This window comes from Phyllobates terribilis, unplaced genomic scaffold (assembly GCF_046119375.1).
Source record: "Phyllobates terribilis strain yellow unplaced genomic scaffold, ASM4611937v1 Scaffold_11__3_contigs__length_659146591, whole genome shotgun sequence".
Taxonomy (NCBI): domain Eukaryota; kingdom Metazoa; phylum Chordata; class Amphibia; order Anura; family Dendrobatidae; genus Phyllobates; species Phyllobates terribilis.
Genome location: NW_027362771.1, coordinates 488,000,374 through 488,015,045, shown reverse-complemented (window position 1 = coordinate 488,015,045; position 14,672 = coordinate 488,000,374). Strand labels below are relative to the sequence as shown.

General features: G+C 54.8%; 1 protein-coding gene across 9 annotated transcripts in view; it reads left to right on the top strand.

Moving 5' to 3' along the window:
• The first annotated feature begins 689 nt into the window (after positions 1-689).
• BLM (BLM RecQ like helicase) overlaps positions 690-14,672 on the top strand; it is a 50,672-nt gene continuing 36,689 nt past the window's right edge. For 2 of the 9 annotated variants that reach the window (XM_073653514.1, XM_073653513.1), the window contains exons 1-2: positions 968-1,054; positions 9,582-9,664. In XM_073653514.1, coding sequence (XP_073509615.1) covers positions 983-1,054; positions 9,582-9,664 — 155 coding nt within the window. In that variant the 5' untranslated portion in view covers positions 968-982. Of the gene's footprint in view, positions 799-967; positions 1,055-1,076; positions 1,134-9,581; positions 9,665-14,672 lie in introns of those variants that run through there. The other 7 variants (XM_073653516.1, XM_073653517.1, XM_073653519.1 and 4 more) reach the window with 7 other exon arrangements.

Below are 14,672 nucleotides of genomic sequence, written 5' to 3'. Positions count from 1 at the left end.
CATGTGGCTAGCAGTATCTGAGCAGGTGTACACATGTGGCTAGCAGTATCTGAGCAGGTGTACACATGTGGCTAGCAGTATCTGAGCAGGTGTACACATGTGGCTAGCAGTATCTGAGCAGGTGTACACATGTGGCTAGCAGTATCTGTGCAGGTGTACACATGTGGCTAGCAGTATCTGAGCAGGTGTACACATGTGGCTAGCAGTATCTGTGCAGGTGTACACATGTGGCTAGCAGTATCTGAGCAGGTGTACACATGTGGCTAGCAGTATCTGAGCAGGTGTACACATGTGGCTAGCAGTATCTGTGCAGGTGTACCCATGTGGCTAGCAGTATCTGAGCAGGTGTACACATGTGGCTAGCAGTATCTGAGCAGGTGTACACATGTGGCTAGCAGTATCTGAGCAGGTGTACACATGTGGCTAGCAGTATCTGAGCAGGTGTACACATGTGGCTAGCAGTATCTGTGCAGGTGTACACATGTGGCTAGCAGTATCTGAGCAGGTGTACACATGTGGCTAGCAGTATCTGTGCAGGTGTACACATGTGGCTAGCAGTATCTGCGAAGCATACATTATGGACACCTGACCCCACGCCTATTACTGTCTGTGGCCACTGTCACACAGCTCTAGTTCTTGCAGTACGGCATTCTGCACTGTTTCTATGCGACGTTGTCACGGGCTGAGTCGCAGATTGATGACGTCAGAGCTTTTGCGCTTGGACTGGGCGCGAAAACACTGAGAGGAGGAAACCAGGTGACTGGATGTGCGATGTGACGGGACCGGGGAGAAACACAGGTACCGGGATGGCGGCCACTACGTCATGATTTCCCTCTGTACCGCGTGTCTGAGCAGCGCGGCTGTGTGATTCTCACTGAGGGGGCGAGACATCTGTGTGTATTGTATTTCCCAGTCACGGCTGCGCGATAGAGCACAGATGAGACTGACGTGAGCCATAGAGGACGACAGAGGCGGTGGGGATATGCGTCCACGTGACTCATCGCTGCGCTTTGATTGGTTGGATGGTCTTGCAGTTGTGTGGATGGTTTCTGAGGTAAAATGTGGCAGGACGACGCATGCTCCTCAGCGTCAGTGCAGGGCCGGTGTGATAGAGGTGGTGTGTAATACGCGAGGTCTGTGGGGTGACAGAGGTGGTGTGTAATACGTGGGGTCTGTGGGGGTGACAGAGGGGGTGTGTAATACGTGGGGGTGACAGAGGTGGTGTGTAATAAGCACAGTCTGTGGGGGGTGACAGGTGGTGTGTAATGCGTGCGTTCTGTGGGGGGGGGACAGAGGGGGTGTCTAATACGCGGGGTCTGTGGGGGGTGATAAAGGTGGTGTGTAATACACGCGGTCTGTGGGGGTGACAGAGGTGGTGTGTAGTACGCGCGGTCTGTGGGGGTGACAGGTGGTGTGTAGTACGCGCGGTCTGTGGGGGTGACAGAGGTGGTGTGCGTAGTACGCGCGGTCTGTGGGGGTGACAGAGGTGGTGTGTAGTACGCGCGGTCTGTGGGGGTGACAGAGGTGGTGTGTAGTACGCGCGGTCTGTGGGGGTGACAGAGGTGGTGTGTAGTACGCGCGGTCTGTGGGGGTGACAGAGGTGGTGTGTAGTACGCGCGGTCTGTGGGGGTGACAGAGGTGGTGTGTAGTACGCGCGGTCTGTGGGGGTGACAGGTGGTGTGCGTAGTACGCGCGGTCTGTGGGGGTGACAGGTGGTGTGCGTAGTACGCGCGGTCTGTGGGGGTGACAGAGGTGGTGTGTAGTACGCGCGGTCTGTGGGGGTGACAGGTGGTGTGCGTAGTACGCGCGGTCTGTGGGGGTGACAGAGGTGGTGTGCGTAGTACGCGCGGTCTGTGGGGGTGACAGAGGTGGTGTGTAGTACGCGCGGTCTGTGGGGGTGACAGAGGTGGTGTGCGTAGTACGCGCGGTCTGTGGGGGTGACAGAGGTGGTGTGTAGTACGCGCGGTCTGTGGGGGTGACAGAGGTGGTGTGTAGTACGCGCGGTCTGTGGGGGTGACAGAGGTGGTGTGTAGTACGCGCGGTCTGTGGGGGTGACAGAGGTGGTGTGTAGTACGCGCGGTCTGTGGGGGTGACAGAGGTGGTGTGTAGTACGCGCGGTCTGTGGGGGTGACAGAGGTGGTGTGTAGTACGCGCGGTCTGTGGGGGTGACAGAGGTGGTGTGTAGTACGCGCGGTCTGTGGGGGTGACAGAGGTGGTGTGTAGTACGCGCGGTCTGTGGGGGTGACAGGTGGTGTGTAGTACGCGCGGTCTGTGGGGGTGACAGAGGTGGTGTGTAGTACGCGCGGTCTGTGGGGGTGACAGAGGTGGTGTGTAGTACGCGCGGTCTGTGGGGGTGACAGAGGTGGTGTGCGTAGTACGCGCGGTCTGTGGGGGTGACAGAGGTGGTGTGTAAAAGTTGGGGTCTGTGGGGGTGACAGAGGTGGTGTGTAGTACGCGCGGTCTGTGGGGGTGACAGAGGTGGTGTGCGTAGTACGCGCGGTCTGTGGGGGTGACAGAGGTGGTGTGTAAAAGTTGGGGTCTGTGGGGGTGACAGAGGTGGTGTGTAGTACGCGCGGTCTGTGGGGGTGACAGAGGTGGTGTGCGTAGTACGCGCGGTCTGTGGGGGTGACAGAGGTGGTGTGCGTAGTACGCGCGGTCTGTGGGGGTGACAGAGGTGGTGTGCGTAGTACGCGCGGTCTGTGGGGGTGACAGAGGTGGTGTGCGTAGTACGCGCGGTCTGTGGGGGTGACAGAGGTGGTGTGCGTAGTACGCGCGGTCTGTGGGGGTGACAGAGGTGGTGTGCGTAGTACGCGCGGTCTGTGGGGGTGACAGAGGTGGTGTGTGTAGTACGCGCGGTCTGTGGGGGTGACAGAGGTGGTGTGTAAAAGTTGAGGTCTGTGGGGGTGACAAAGGTGGTGTGCGTAGTACGCGCGGTCTGTGGGGGGTGACAGAGGTGGTGTGTAGTACGCGCGGTCTGTGGGGGGTGACAGAGGTGGTGTGTAGTACGCGCGGTCTGTGGGGGTGACAGAGGTGGTGTGTAGTACGCGCGGTCTGTGGGGGTGACAGAGGTGGTGTGTAGTACGCGCGGTCTGTGGGGGTGACAGAGGTGGTGTGTAGTACGCGCGGTCTGTGGGGGTGACAGAGGTGGTGTGTAGTACGCGCGGTCTGTGGGGGTGACAGAGGTGGTGTGTAGTACGCGCGGTCTGTGGGGCGTGACAGGTGGTGTGTAATGCGCGCGTTCTGTGGGGGGTGACAGGTGGTGTGTAATGCGCGCGTTCTGTGGGGGGTGACAGGTGGTGTGTGTAGTACGCGCGGTCTGTGGGGGTGACAGAGGTGGTGTGTAAAAGTTGAGGTCTGTGGGGGTGACAGAGGTGGTGTGCGTAGTACGCGCGGTCTGTGGGGGGTGACAGAGGTGGTGTGTAGTACGCGCGGTCTGTGGGGGTGACAGAGGTGGTGTGTAGTACGCGCGGTCTGTGGGGCGTGACAGGTGGTGTGTAATGCGCGCGTTCTGTGGGGGGTGACAGGTGGTGTGTAATGCGCGCGTTCTGTGGGGCGTGACAGGTGGTGTGTGTAGTACGCGCGGTCTGTGGGGGTGACAGAGGTGGTGTGTAAAAGTTGAGGTCTGTGGGGGTGACAGAGGTGGTGTGCGTAGTACGCGCGGTCCGTGGGGGGTGACAGAGGTGGTGTGCGTAGTACGCGCGGTCCGTGGGGGGTGACAGAGGTGGTGTGTAGTACGCGCGGTCTGTGGGGGGTGACAGAGGTGGTGTGTAATACGCGCGGTCTATGGGGCGTGACAGGTGGTGTGTAATGCGCGCGTTCTGTGGGGGGTGACAGGTGGTGTGTAATGCGCGCGTTCTGTGGGGGGTGACAGGTGGTGTGTAATGCGCGCGTTCTGTGGGGGGTGACAGGTGGTGTGTAATGCGCGCGGTCTGTGGGGGGTGACAGGTGGTGTGTAATGCGCGCGGTCTGTGGGGGGTGACAGAGGTGGTGTGTGTAATACGCGCGGTCTGTGGGGGGTGACAGAGGTGGTGTGTGTAATACGCGCGGTCTGTGGGGGTGTAATACGCGCGGTCTGTGGGGGTGACAGGTGGTGTGTGTAGTACGCGCGGTCTGTGGGGGTGACGGGGGGTGTAATACACGTGGTGTGTGTAGTACGCGCGGTCTGTGGGGGTGACAGGTGGTGTGTAGTACGCGCGGTCTGTGGGGGTGACAGAGGTGGTGTGTAGTACGCGCGGTCTGTGGGGGGTGACAGAGGTGGTGTGTGTAGTACGCGCGGTCTGTGGGGGGTGACAGGTGGTGTGTAGTACGCGCAGTCTGTGGGGGTGACAGGTGGTGTGTAGTACGCGCGGTCTGTGGGGGGTGACAGAGGTGGTGTGTAGTACGCGCGGTCTGTGGGGGTGACAGAGGTGGTGTGTAGTACGCGTGGTCTGTAGGGGGTGACAGAGGTGGTGTGTGTAGTACGCGTGGTCTGTAGGGGGTGACAGAGGTGGTGTGCGTAGTACGCGCGGTCTGTGGGGGTGACAGAGGTGGTGTGCGTAGTACGCGCGGTCTGTGGGGGTGACAGAGGTGGTGTGTAGTACGCGCGGTCTGTGGGGGTGACAGAGGTGGTGTGTAGTACGCGCGGTCTGTGGGGGTGACAGAGGTGGTGTGTAGTACGCGCGGTCTGTGGGGGTGACAGAGGTGGTGTGTAGTACGCGCGGTCTGTGGGGGTGACAGAGGTGGTGTGTAGTACGCGCGGTCTGTGGGGGTGACAGAGGTGGTGTGCGTAGTACGCGCGGTCTGTGGGGGTGACAGAGGTGGTGTGTAAAAGTTGGGGTCTGTGGGGGTGACAGAGGTGGTGTGTAGTGTAGTACGCGCGGTCTGTGGGGGTGACAGAGGTGGTGTGTAAAAGTTGAGGTCTGTGGGGGTGACAGAGGTGGTGTGCGTAGTACGCGCGGTCCGTGGGGGGTGACAGAGGTGGTGTGCGTAGTACGCGCGGTCCGTGGGGGGTGACAGAGGTGGTGTGTAGTACGCGCGGTCTGTGGGGGGTGACAGAGGTGGTGTGTAATACGCGCGGTCTATGGGGCGTGACAGGTGGTGTGTAATGCGCGCGTTCTGTGGGGGGTGACAGGTGGTGTGTAATGCGCGCGTTCTGTGGGGGGTGACAGGTGGTGTGTAATGCGCGCGTTCTGTGGGGGGTGACAGGTGGTGTGTAATGCGCGCGGTCTGTGGGGGGTGACAGGTGGTGTGTAATGCGCGCGGTCTGTGGGGGGTGACAGAGGTGGTGTGTGTAATACGCGCGGTCTGTGGGGGGTGACAGAGGTGGTGTGTGTAATACGCGCGGTCTGTGGGGGTGTAATACGCGCGGTCTGTGGGGGTGACAGGTGGTGTGTGTAGTACGCGCGGTCTGTGGGGGTGACGGGGGGTGTAATACACGCGGTCTGTGGGGGTGACAGGTGGTGTGTGTAGTACGCGCGGTCTGTGGGGGTGATAGAGGTGGTGTGTAGTACGCTCGGTCTGTGGGGGTGACAGAGGTGGTGTGTAGTACGCGCGGTCTGTGGGGGTGACAGGTGGTGTGTAGTACGCGCGGTCTGTGGGGGTGACAGAGGTGGTGTGTAGTACGCGCGGTCTGTGGGGGGTGACAGAGGTGGTGTGTGTAGTACGCGCGGTCTGTGGGGGGTGACAGGTGGTGTGTAGTACGCGCGGTCTGTGGGGGTGACAGGTGGTGTGTAGTACGCGCGGTCTGTGGGGGGTGACAGAGGTGGTGTGTAGTACGCGCGGTCTGTGGGGGTGACAGAGGTGGTGTGTAGTACGCGTGGTCTGTAGGGGGTGACAGAGGTGGTGTGTGTAGTACGCGTGGTCTGTAGGGGGTGACAGAGGTGGTGTGCGTAGTACGCGCGGTCTGTGGGGGTGACAGAGGTGGTGTGCGTAGTACGCGCGGTCTGTGGGGGTGACAGAGGTGGTGTGTAGTACGCGCGGTCTGTGGGGGTGACAGAGGTGGTGTGTAGTACGCGCGGTCTGTGGGGGTGACAGAGGTGGTGTGTAGTACGCGCGGTCTGTGGGGGTGACAGAGGTGGTGTGTAGTACGCGCGGTCTGTGGGGGTGACAGAGGTGGTGTGTAGTACGCGCGGTCTGTGGGGGTGACAGAGGTGGTGTGCGTAGTACGCGCGGTCTGTGGGGGTGACAGAGGTGGTGTGTAAAAGTTGGGGTCTGTGGGGGTGACAGGTGGTGTGTAGTACGCGCGGTCTGTGGGGGGTGACAGAGGTGGTGTGTAGTACGCGCGGTCTGTGGGGGTGACAGAGGTGGTGTGTAGTACGCGTGGTCTGTAGGGGGTGACAGAGGTGGTGTGCGTAGTACGCGCGGTCTGTGGGGGTGACAGAGGTGGTGTGCGTAGTACGCGCGGTCTGTGGGGGTGACAGAGGTGGTGTGTAGTACGCGCGGTCTGTGGGTGTGACAGGTGGTGTGTGTAGTAAGCGCGGTCTGTGGGGGTGACAGAGGTGGTGTGTAAAAGTTGAGGTCTGTGGGGGTGACAAAGGTGGTGTGCGTAGTACGCGCGGTCTGTGGGGGGTGACAGAGGTGGTGTGTAGTACGCGCGGTCTGTGGGGGTGACAGAGGTGGTGTGTAGTACGCGCGGTCTGTGGGCGTGACAGGTGGTGTGTGTAGTAAGCGCGGTCTGTGGGGGTGACAGAGGTGGTGTGTAAAAGTTGAGGTCTGTGGGGGTGACAAAGGTGGTGTGCGTAGTACGCGCGGTCTGTGGGGGGTGACAGAGGTGGTGTGTAGTACGCGCGGTCTGTGGGGGGTGACAGAGGTGGTGTGTAGTACGCGCGGTCTGTGGGGGTGACAGAGGTGGTGTGTAGTACGCGCGGTCTGTGGGGGTGACAGAGGTGGTGTGTAGTACGCGCGGTCTGTGGGGGTGACAGAGGTGGTGTGTAGTACGCGCGGTCTGTGGGGGTGACAGAGGTGGTGTGTAGTACGCGCGGTCTGTGGGGGTGACAGGTGGTGTGTAGTACGCGCGGTCTGTGGGGCGTGACAGGTGGTGTGTAATGCGCGCGTTCTGTGGGGGGTGACAGGTGGTGTGTAATGCGCGCGTTCTGTGGGGGGTGACAGGTGGTGTGTGTAGTACGCGCGGTCTGTGGGGGTGACAGAGGTGGTGTGTAAAAGTTGAGGTCTGTGGGGGTGACAGAGGTGGTGTGCGTAGTACGCGCGGTCTGTGGGGGGTGACAGAGGTGGTGTGTAGTACGCGCGGTCTGTGGGGGTGACAGAGGTGGTGTGTAGTACGCGCGGTCTGTGGGGGTGACAGAGGTGGTGTGTAGTACGCGCGGTCTGTGGGGCGTGACAGGTGGTGTGTAATGCGCGCGTTCTGTGGGGGGTGACAGGTGGTGTGTAATGCGCGCGTTCTGTGGGGCGTGACAGGTGGTGTGTGTAGTACGCGCGGTCTGTGGGGGTGACAGAGGTGGTGTGTAAAAGTTGAGGTCTGTGGGGGTGACAGAGGTGGTGTGCGTAGTACGCGCGGTCTGTGGGGGGTGACAGAGGTGGTGTGTAGTACGCGCGGTCTGTGGGGGGTGACAGAGGTGGTGTGTAATACGCGCGGTCTATGGGGCGTGACAGGTGGTGTGTAATGCGCGCGTTCTGTGGGGGGTGACAGGTGGTGTGTAATGCGCGCGTTCTGTGGGGGGTGACAGGTGGTGTGTAATGCGCGCGGTCTGTGGGGGGTGACAGGTGGTGTGTAATGCGCGCGGTCTGTGGGGGGTGACAGGTGGTGTGTAATGCGCGCGGTCTGTGGGGGGTGACAGAGGTGGTGTGTGTAATACGCGCGGTCTGTGGGGGTGACAGGTGGTGTGTGTAGTACGCGCGGTCTGTGGGGGTGACGGGGGGTGTAATACACGCGGTCTGTGGGGGTGACAGGTGGTGTGTGTAGTACGCGCGGTCTGTGGGGGTGATAGAGGTGGTGTGTAGTACGCTCGGTCTGTGGGGGTGACAGAGGTGGTGTGTAGTACGCTCGGTCTGTGGGGGTGACAGAGGTGGTGTGTAGTACGCGCGGTCTGTGGGGGTGACAGGTGGTGTGTAGTACGCGCGGTCTGTGGGGGGTGACAGAGGTGGTGTGTGTAGTACGCGCGGTCTGTGTGGGGTGACAGGTGGTGTGTGTAGTACGCGCGGTCTGTGGGGGGTGACAGGTGGTGTGTAGTACGCGCGGTCTGTGGGGGGTGACAGGTGGTGTGTAGTACGCGCGGTCTGTGGGGGTGACAGAGGTGGTGTGTAGTACGCGTGGTCTGTAGGGGGTGACAGGTGGTGTGTGTAGTACGCGTGGTCTGTAGGGGGTGACAGAGGTGGTGTGTGTAGTACGCGCGGTCTGTGGGGGGTGACAGAGGTGGTGTGTAATGCGCGCGGTCTGTGGGGGGTGACAGAGGTGGTGTGTAATGCGCGCGGTCTGTGGGGGGTGACAGAGGTGGTGTGTAATGCGCGCGGTCTGTGGGGGGTGACAGAGGTGGTGTGTAATGCGCGCGGTCTGTGGGGGGTGACAGAGGTGGTGTGTAATGCGCGCGGTCTGTGGGGGGTGACAGGTGGTGTGTAATGCGCGCGGTCTGTGGGGGGTGACAGAGGTGGTGTGTAATGCGCGCGGTCTGTGGGGGGTGACAGAGGTGGTGTGTAATGCGCGCGGTCTGTGGGGGGTGACAGAGGTGGTGTGTAATGCGCGCGGTCTGTGGGGGGTGACAGAGGTGGTGTGTAATGCGCGCGGTCTGTGGGGGGTGACAGAGGTGGTGTGTAATACGTGTGGTCTGCGACTAGAGGGCGCTAGCTCCCATTACTTCTGTTACAGGCAGGTGCCTCCATAAGCATGCACCAAACATCAGCTACACATGGACAGGGTTAATGAATGCCGAGCTTACACAGCTTTTCATCTCTTGCATATACTTTATCTGGGCATTTTGCATCAGATTTGGCCAGTGTCTGATGTATTTATTGCCCTCAATGAGGTTGTGTCTATAGAAGATCACACAACAGATCAGAGATCTATGGATAGTCAGACCAAGAAGATTTATCACTTATTTGCAGGATAAGTAAAAAATATACACTGCTGAAAAAAATAAAGGGAACACTTAAACAACAGAATATAACTCCAAGTAAGGCTGTGTGCCCACGATGCGTTTTTTAAGCATTTCCGCAGCGGCAATTCCGCTGCAGAGACGCTTAAAAAACGCATGGTAGAAGGCCTGCCATGTTCCCCAATGATAATCTGCATATACTGTGCATATGCTGCGGAAATTTCCGCTGCGGATTATCATTGTGGAAAAATATGCAGCACTACCAATTATTTTTTGGAAGCGTTGCGTTTTCGCCGCCATTGACTTGCATAGGACAGCATGTCATCCGCATCACTGGATCTGTACATGCGGATTACATGCGTTTCAATGTGCGGATGGTACCCGGGTGTGGAGAAGAGGAGACTCTCCTCTGGACTCGGGTACCATAGTACCTGTAAAAAAAGAATAAAATAAACATTATACTTACCTTCTGATCGCCCCCAGTGTCTTTGTCCTGGCTTACTGGCATATCGTGGTGGACTCAAGGACCTGCCATGACGTCATTTTTTCATGTGACAGGTCACGCGACCGCTGACATCGGCAGGTTCTTTCAGCAGCCGAGACGCATCGAATAAAGACTCCGTGGGCCATCAGAAGGTAAGGTATGTGCACTTGAATATACAGGCTGATGACCGGATCATACAGCTTTATATGATAATCCCGACTTATTATAATTGCCTGACCTGATATAACAAGCACTTTCCACCTATTGTGTCCCCCCATTTCCTTGTAGAATGTAAGCTTGCGAGCTGGGACCTCACTCCTGATGTAACTGTTTAAACTGTCTCACCTTGTATTGAATTTATTGTTTGTACATGTCCCCGCTTAATTGTAAAGTGCTGCGGAATATGTTGGCGCTATATAAATAAAAATTATTATTATTATTAAGTATATATTTATTTTTTATGCTATGCGCCCACGATGCAGAAATGCTCTGGATTTTTCCTGAGCGTTTCTGCATCTCCCTGGCAGAAAAAAACGCATGCGGATTGTACATGAGTTTTTCCTGCCAGGGACATGTGGATGTGAAGTGTTCTTCACATGCATTTCCTCATGCGGGTTGACAAGCGCTTTCCAAGCGATTTTAGCATCACTTGGAAAGTGCTTGTCAACTTGGTCACAATATATAAATCCATGCAAACGGCATGGATTTATATAGTGTAACCCGAGAGAATGTCAAAAAAAAAATCTATACTTGCCTTCCGATGGCCCCCGGAGTCTTGCTTTGCTCGGTGCTGACTGCTGGCAGATCGCGGTACACTGCACTGAAGGACCTGCCGACGTCAGCATCACATGACTATGACGTCAGCGCAGGTCCTCCAGTCCATCGCGATTTGCCGGCAAGGGAGGACAAGCGCATCGAGGGCCGTCAGAAGGTAAGTATCATATTTATTTTTTATTTTATTCTTTTTTTTTTTTTTTTTTTACAGTTTCTATGGTACCCGGGTCCGGAGGAGAGTCTCCTCTCCTCTAGACCTGGGTACCATCAGCACATTGAACGCATGTATTCCGCATGTGCTTATCTAGTGAAGCGGAATACATGCGTTCTAATACAAGTCAATGGTGGCAAAAACGCAGCACTTCGGCAAAATAATTGGTAGTGCTGCTTTTTTTTCCGCAATGATAATCCGCAGCGTAAATTTCCGCAGCATGTGCACAGCACATGCGGATTATCATTGGGGAACATGGCAGACCTACTACCATGCGTTTTTTAAGCGTTTCTGCCGCTGCAGAAACGCTTAAAAAACGCATCGTGGGCACACAGCCTTAACATTCTTTCGGTCACACTATAAATCCATGCCGGCTGCATGGATTTATGTAGTGTGACCAAGTCGTCAAGCACTTTTCAAGTGATGCTAAAATCTCTTGGAAAGCGCTTGACAACCCGCATGCGAAAATGCATGTGAAGAACGCTTCACTTCCGCATGTCCCTGGCAGGAAAAACTAATGTACAATCCGCATGCGTTTTTTCTGCCAGGGAGATGCAGAAACGCTCAGGAAAAAATCCGGAGCATTTCTGCATCGTGGGCACATAGCCTTAGTCAAACTTCTGTGAAATCAAACTGTCCACTTAGGAAGCAACACTGACAATCAATTTCACATGCTGTTGTGCAAATGGAATAGACAATAGATGGAAATTATTGGCAATTATCAAGACACCCTCAATAAAGGAGTGGTTCTGCAGGTGGGGACCACAGACCACATCTCGGTGCCAATGCTTTCTGGCTGTTGTTTTGGTCACTTTTGAATGTTGGTTGTGCTTTCACACTCGTGGTAGCATGAGACGGACTCTACAACCCACAGAAGTTGCTCAGGTAGTGCAGCTCATCCAGGATGGCACATCAATACGAGCTGTGGCAAGAAGGTTTTCTGTGTCTGTCAGCGTAGTGTTCAGAGGCTGGAGGCGCTACCAGGAGACAGGCCAATACACCAGGAGATGTGGAGGGGGCCGTAGGAGGGCAACAACCCAGCAGCAGGATCGCTACCTCTGCCTTTGTGCAAGGAGGAACAGGAGGAGCTCTGCCAGAGCCCTGCAAAATGACCTCCAGCAGGCCACAAATGTGCATGTGTCTGCACAAACTGTTAGAAACTGACTCCATGAGGGGGTATGAGGGCCCGACGTCCACAGATGGGGGTTGTGCTCACAGCCCAACACCGTGCAGGATGCTTGGCATTTGCCACAGAACACCAGGATTGGTAAAGTCGCCACTGGCGCCCTGTGCTCTTCACAGATGAAAGCAGGTTCACACTGAGCACATGTGACAGACCTGACAGAGTCTGGAGATGCCCTGGAGAGCGATCTGCTGCCTGCAACATCCTTCAGCATGACCGGTTTGGCAGTGGGTCAGTAATGGTGTGGGGTGGCATTTCTTTGGAGGGCCGCACAGCCCTCCATGTGCTCGCCAGTAGTAGCCTGATTGCCATTAGGTACCCAAGATGAGATCCTCAGACCCCTTGTGAGACCATATGCTGGTGCGGTTGTCCCTGGGTTCCTCCTGATGCAGGACAATGCCAGACCTCATGTGGCTGGAGTGTGTCAGCAGTTCCTGCAACATGAAGGCATTGAAGCTATGGACTGGCCCGCCCGTTCCCCAGACCTGAATCCGATTGAGCACATGTGGGACATCATGTCTCGCTCCATCCACCAACGTGTCACATTGCACCACAGACTGTCCAGTAGTTGGCAGATGCTTTAGTCCAGGTCTGGGAGGAGATCCCACAGGAGACCATCCGCAACCTCATCAGGAGCATGCCCAGGCGTTGTAGGGAGGTCATACAGGCACGTGGAGGCCACACGCAATACTGAGCCTCATTTTGACTTGTTTTAAGGACATTACATCAAAGTTGGATCAGCCTGTAGTGTGTTTTTTCCACTTTAATTTTGGGGGTGACTCCAAATCCAGGCCTCCATTGGTTAATAAATTTGATTTCCATTGATGATTTTTGTGTGATTTTGTTGTCAGCACATTCAACTTTGTACAGAACAAAGTATTCAATGAGAATATTTCATTCATTCAGATCTAGGATGTGTTATTTCAGTGTTCCCTTTATTTTTTGAGCAGTGTATATGGGACCCCCACTGATTATGAGGACAGGGTCATCGGTTTTCCATTTGAATGGAAAAGTGAGGAGTTCATATACAGTATGTGTGGTCCACCTTCCTTACTCATATGTTAGACAAAGGACCCCTGTTTTCATGATTGGTGAGTGTCCCAGCCATCACAAATTTAGCAACATTTAGGGTATGTGCACACGATGCAGAAATGAAGCAGAAAATTTCTGCATCATTTCTGCATCTCCCTGACAGAAAAAACGCATGCAGATTGTGCATGCGTTTTTCCTGCAGAATACATGCGGATCCACATGCAGATTCACATGCGTTTCCGCATGCAGATTGACAAGCGCTTTCCAGGCGATTTTAGCATCACCTGGAAAGTGCTTGACAACTAGGTCACACTATATAAATCCATGCAACCGGCATGGATTTATATAGTGTGACCCGAGAGAGTGTATATACTTACCTCCGATGGCCCGCGCTGTCCTGCTCACTCCGTTCTCCCTCGCCGGCAACTTTGAATTGAAAGACCTGCTGACGTCAGCGTCACGTGACCCGTCACATGACTCTGACGTCACCGCAGGTCCTACAACTCACTGCAAGTGCCGGGAACCAAGCAGGAGCGGTGCGTGGGCCGACAGATGGTAAGAATACATTTATTTTTTATTTTATTCTTTTTTTACAGCTTTTAATGGTACCTGGGTGTGGATGAGACTCTCCTCTCCTCCACACCCGGGTACCATCCGCACATTAGAACGCGCCAATAACGCAAGTACAAATGCTGTCTTGCGGAATTGGCGCGTTCTAATGCAAGTCAATGGCGGCGAAATCGCCGCGTTTCCGCAAAATTAATTGACATGCTGCGGATTTTTGACCGCAGCGTTAACGCTGCGGAAAAATCCGCATCATGGGCACAGCACATGCGGATTTCCATTGGGGAACATTGCTTCCCTTCTACCATGTGTTTTTCATGTGTTTCCGCGGCGTTTACGCAACTGCAAAAACGCCGCGGAAACGCATGAAATACGCATCGTGTGAACTCAGCCTTATCCTGCAGATAAGTGGTAAATATTTTGTGAGGACCATCACTTCTGAGAGGAAAAACAAACAATAGATCTTTCATTCTCAGTTCACAGGTGCAATTTGTCTTCAGTGAATACAGACTTTCCCATAACTGAGATAGAAGATGGCAGCTGGTTCTTATTAAGTTCTCTGGAGAGGGGGGAGGAGGAGAATGAGCTGGAGGCAGACCCAGATATTCTGCTTCAAGTTCTCCTGAAATGCAAGTGACATTTTATTTTTGTTCATGCCCCTTCTTGTAGTCAGCGTCTACTTTTTCAACTTTTGGCGAGTATAATGCAAAAATTTAAAATTGTTCTCAATTTGTGACTTTTTAGGATTTAAACTGTTCATAAATTTAGTGCACTGTTTTCATGTGGATAGTCTACCTTATACAGATATAAACTTCGCTGTTTATCTTAGTAGCATTTTTAAAAATCAGAAATTATCCTTATAGAAAGTGTTACCGAAAAAAAATCAATGCATTATCCAATATTTTTCAGAGAGATACTTGTCCTTAATCATGGTACATGCATTATGTGACAAAAACTCTTCCTTAGGCTTCATTCAGACATCCGTGATTTTTCACGTGTTTAAACGGACAATCTGATTTTCATTTGTGTTTTGGATGCAAGTTTCATCAGCAGTCGGTCAGTGCTTCAGTATTTACCATTAGTGATTTTTCATTACTATCTTAATCACATACAGTAGATAGATTGCACACTGATGGCACCTTTGTTCTCTCCGTGATTTTTCACAGACTTATGTGAGTAATTTTGATCTGTTACTCGGATCAAAAATTGAAACGTATCAATGACTTTTGTGCGGGGACATGGTTCACAAAAACACGGACATATGAATACCACCATAGACTTTTAAGGGGAAATACAGGTTTGACACAAAAGTGTGCAGTCATGCTATGTCACTGCAGAGTTGTGAGTATGCATAGCACGTGCTGTCAGGATTCTGCGATCCCGTCGGCCAAACCGGGTAGT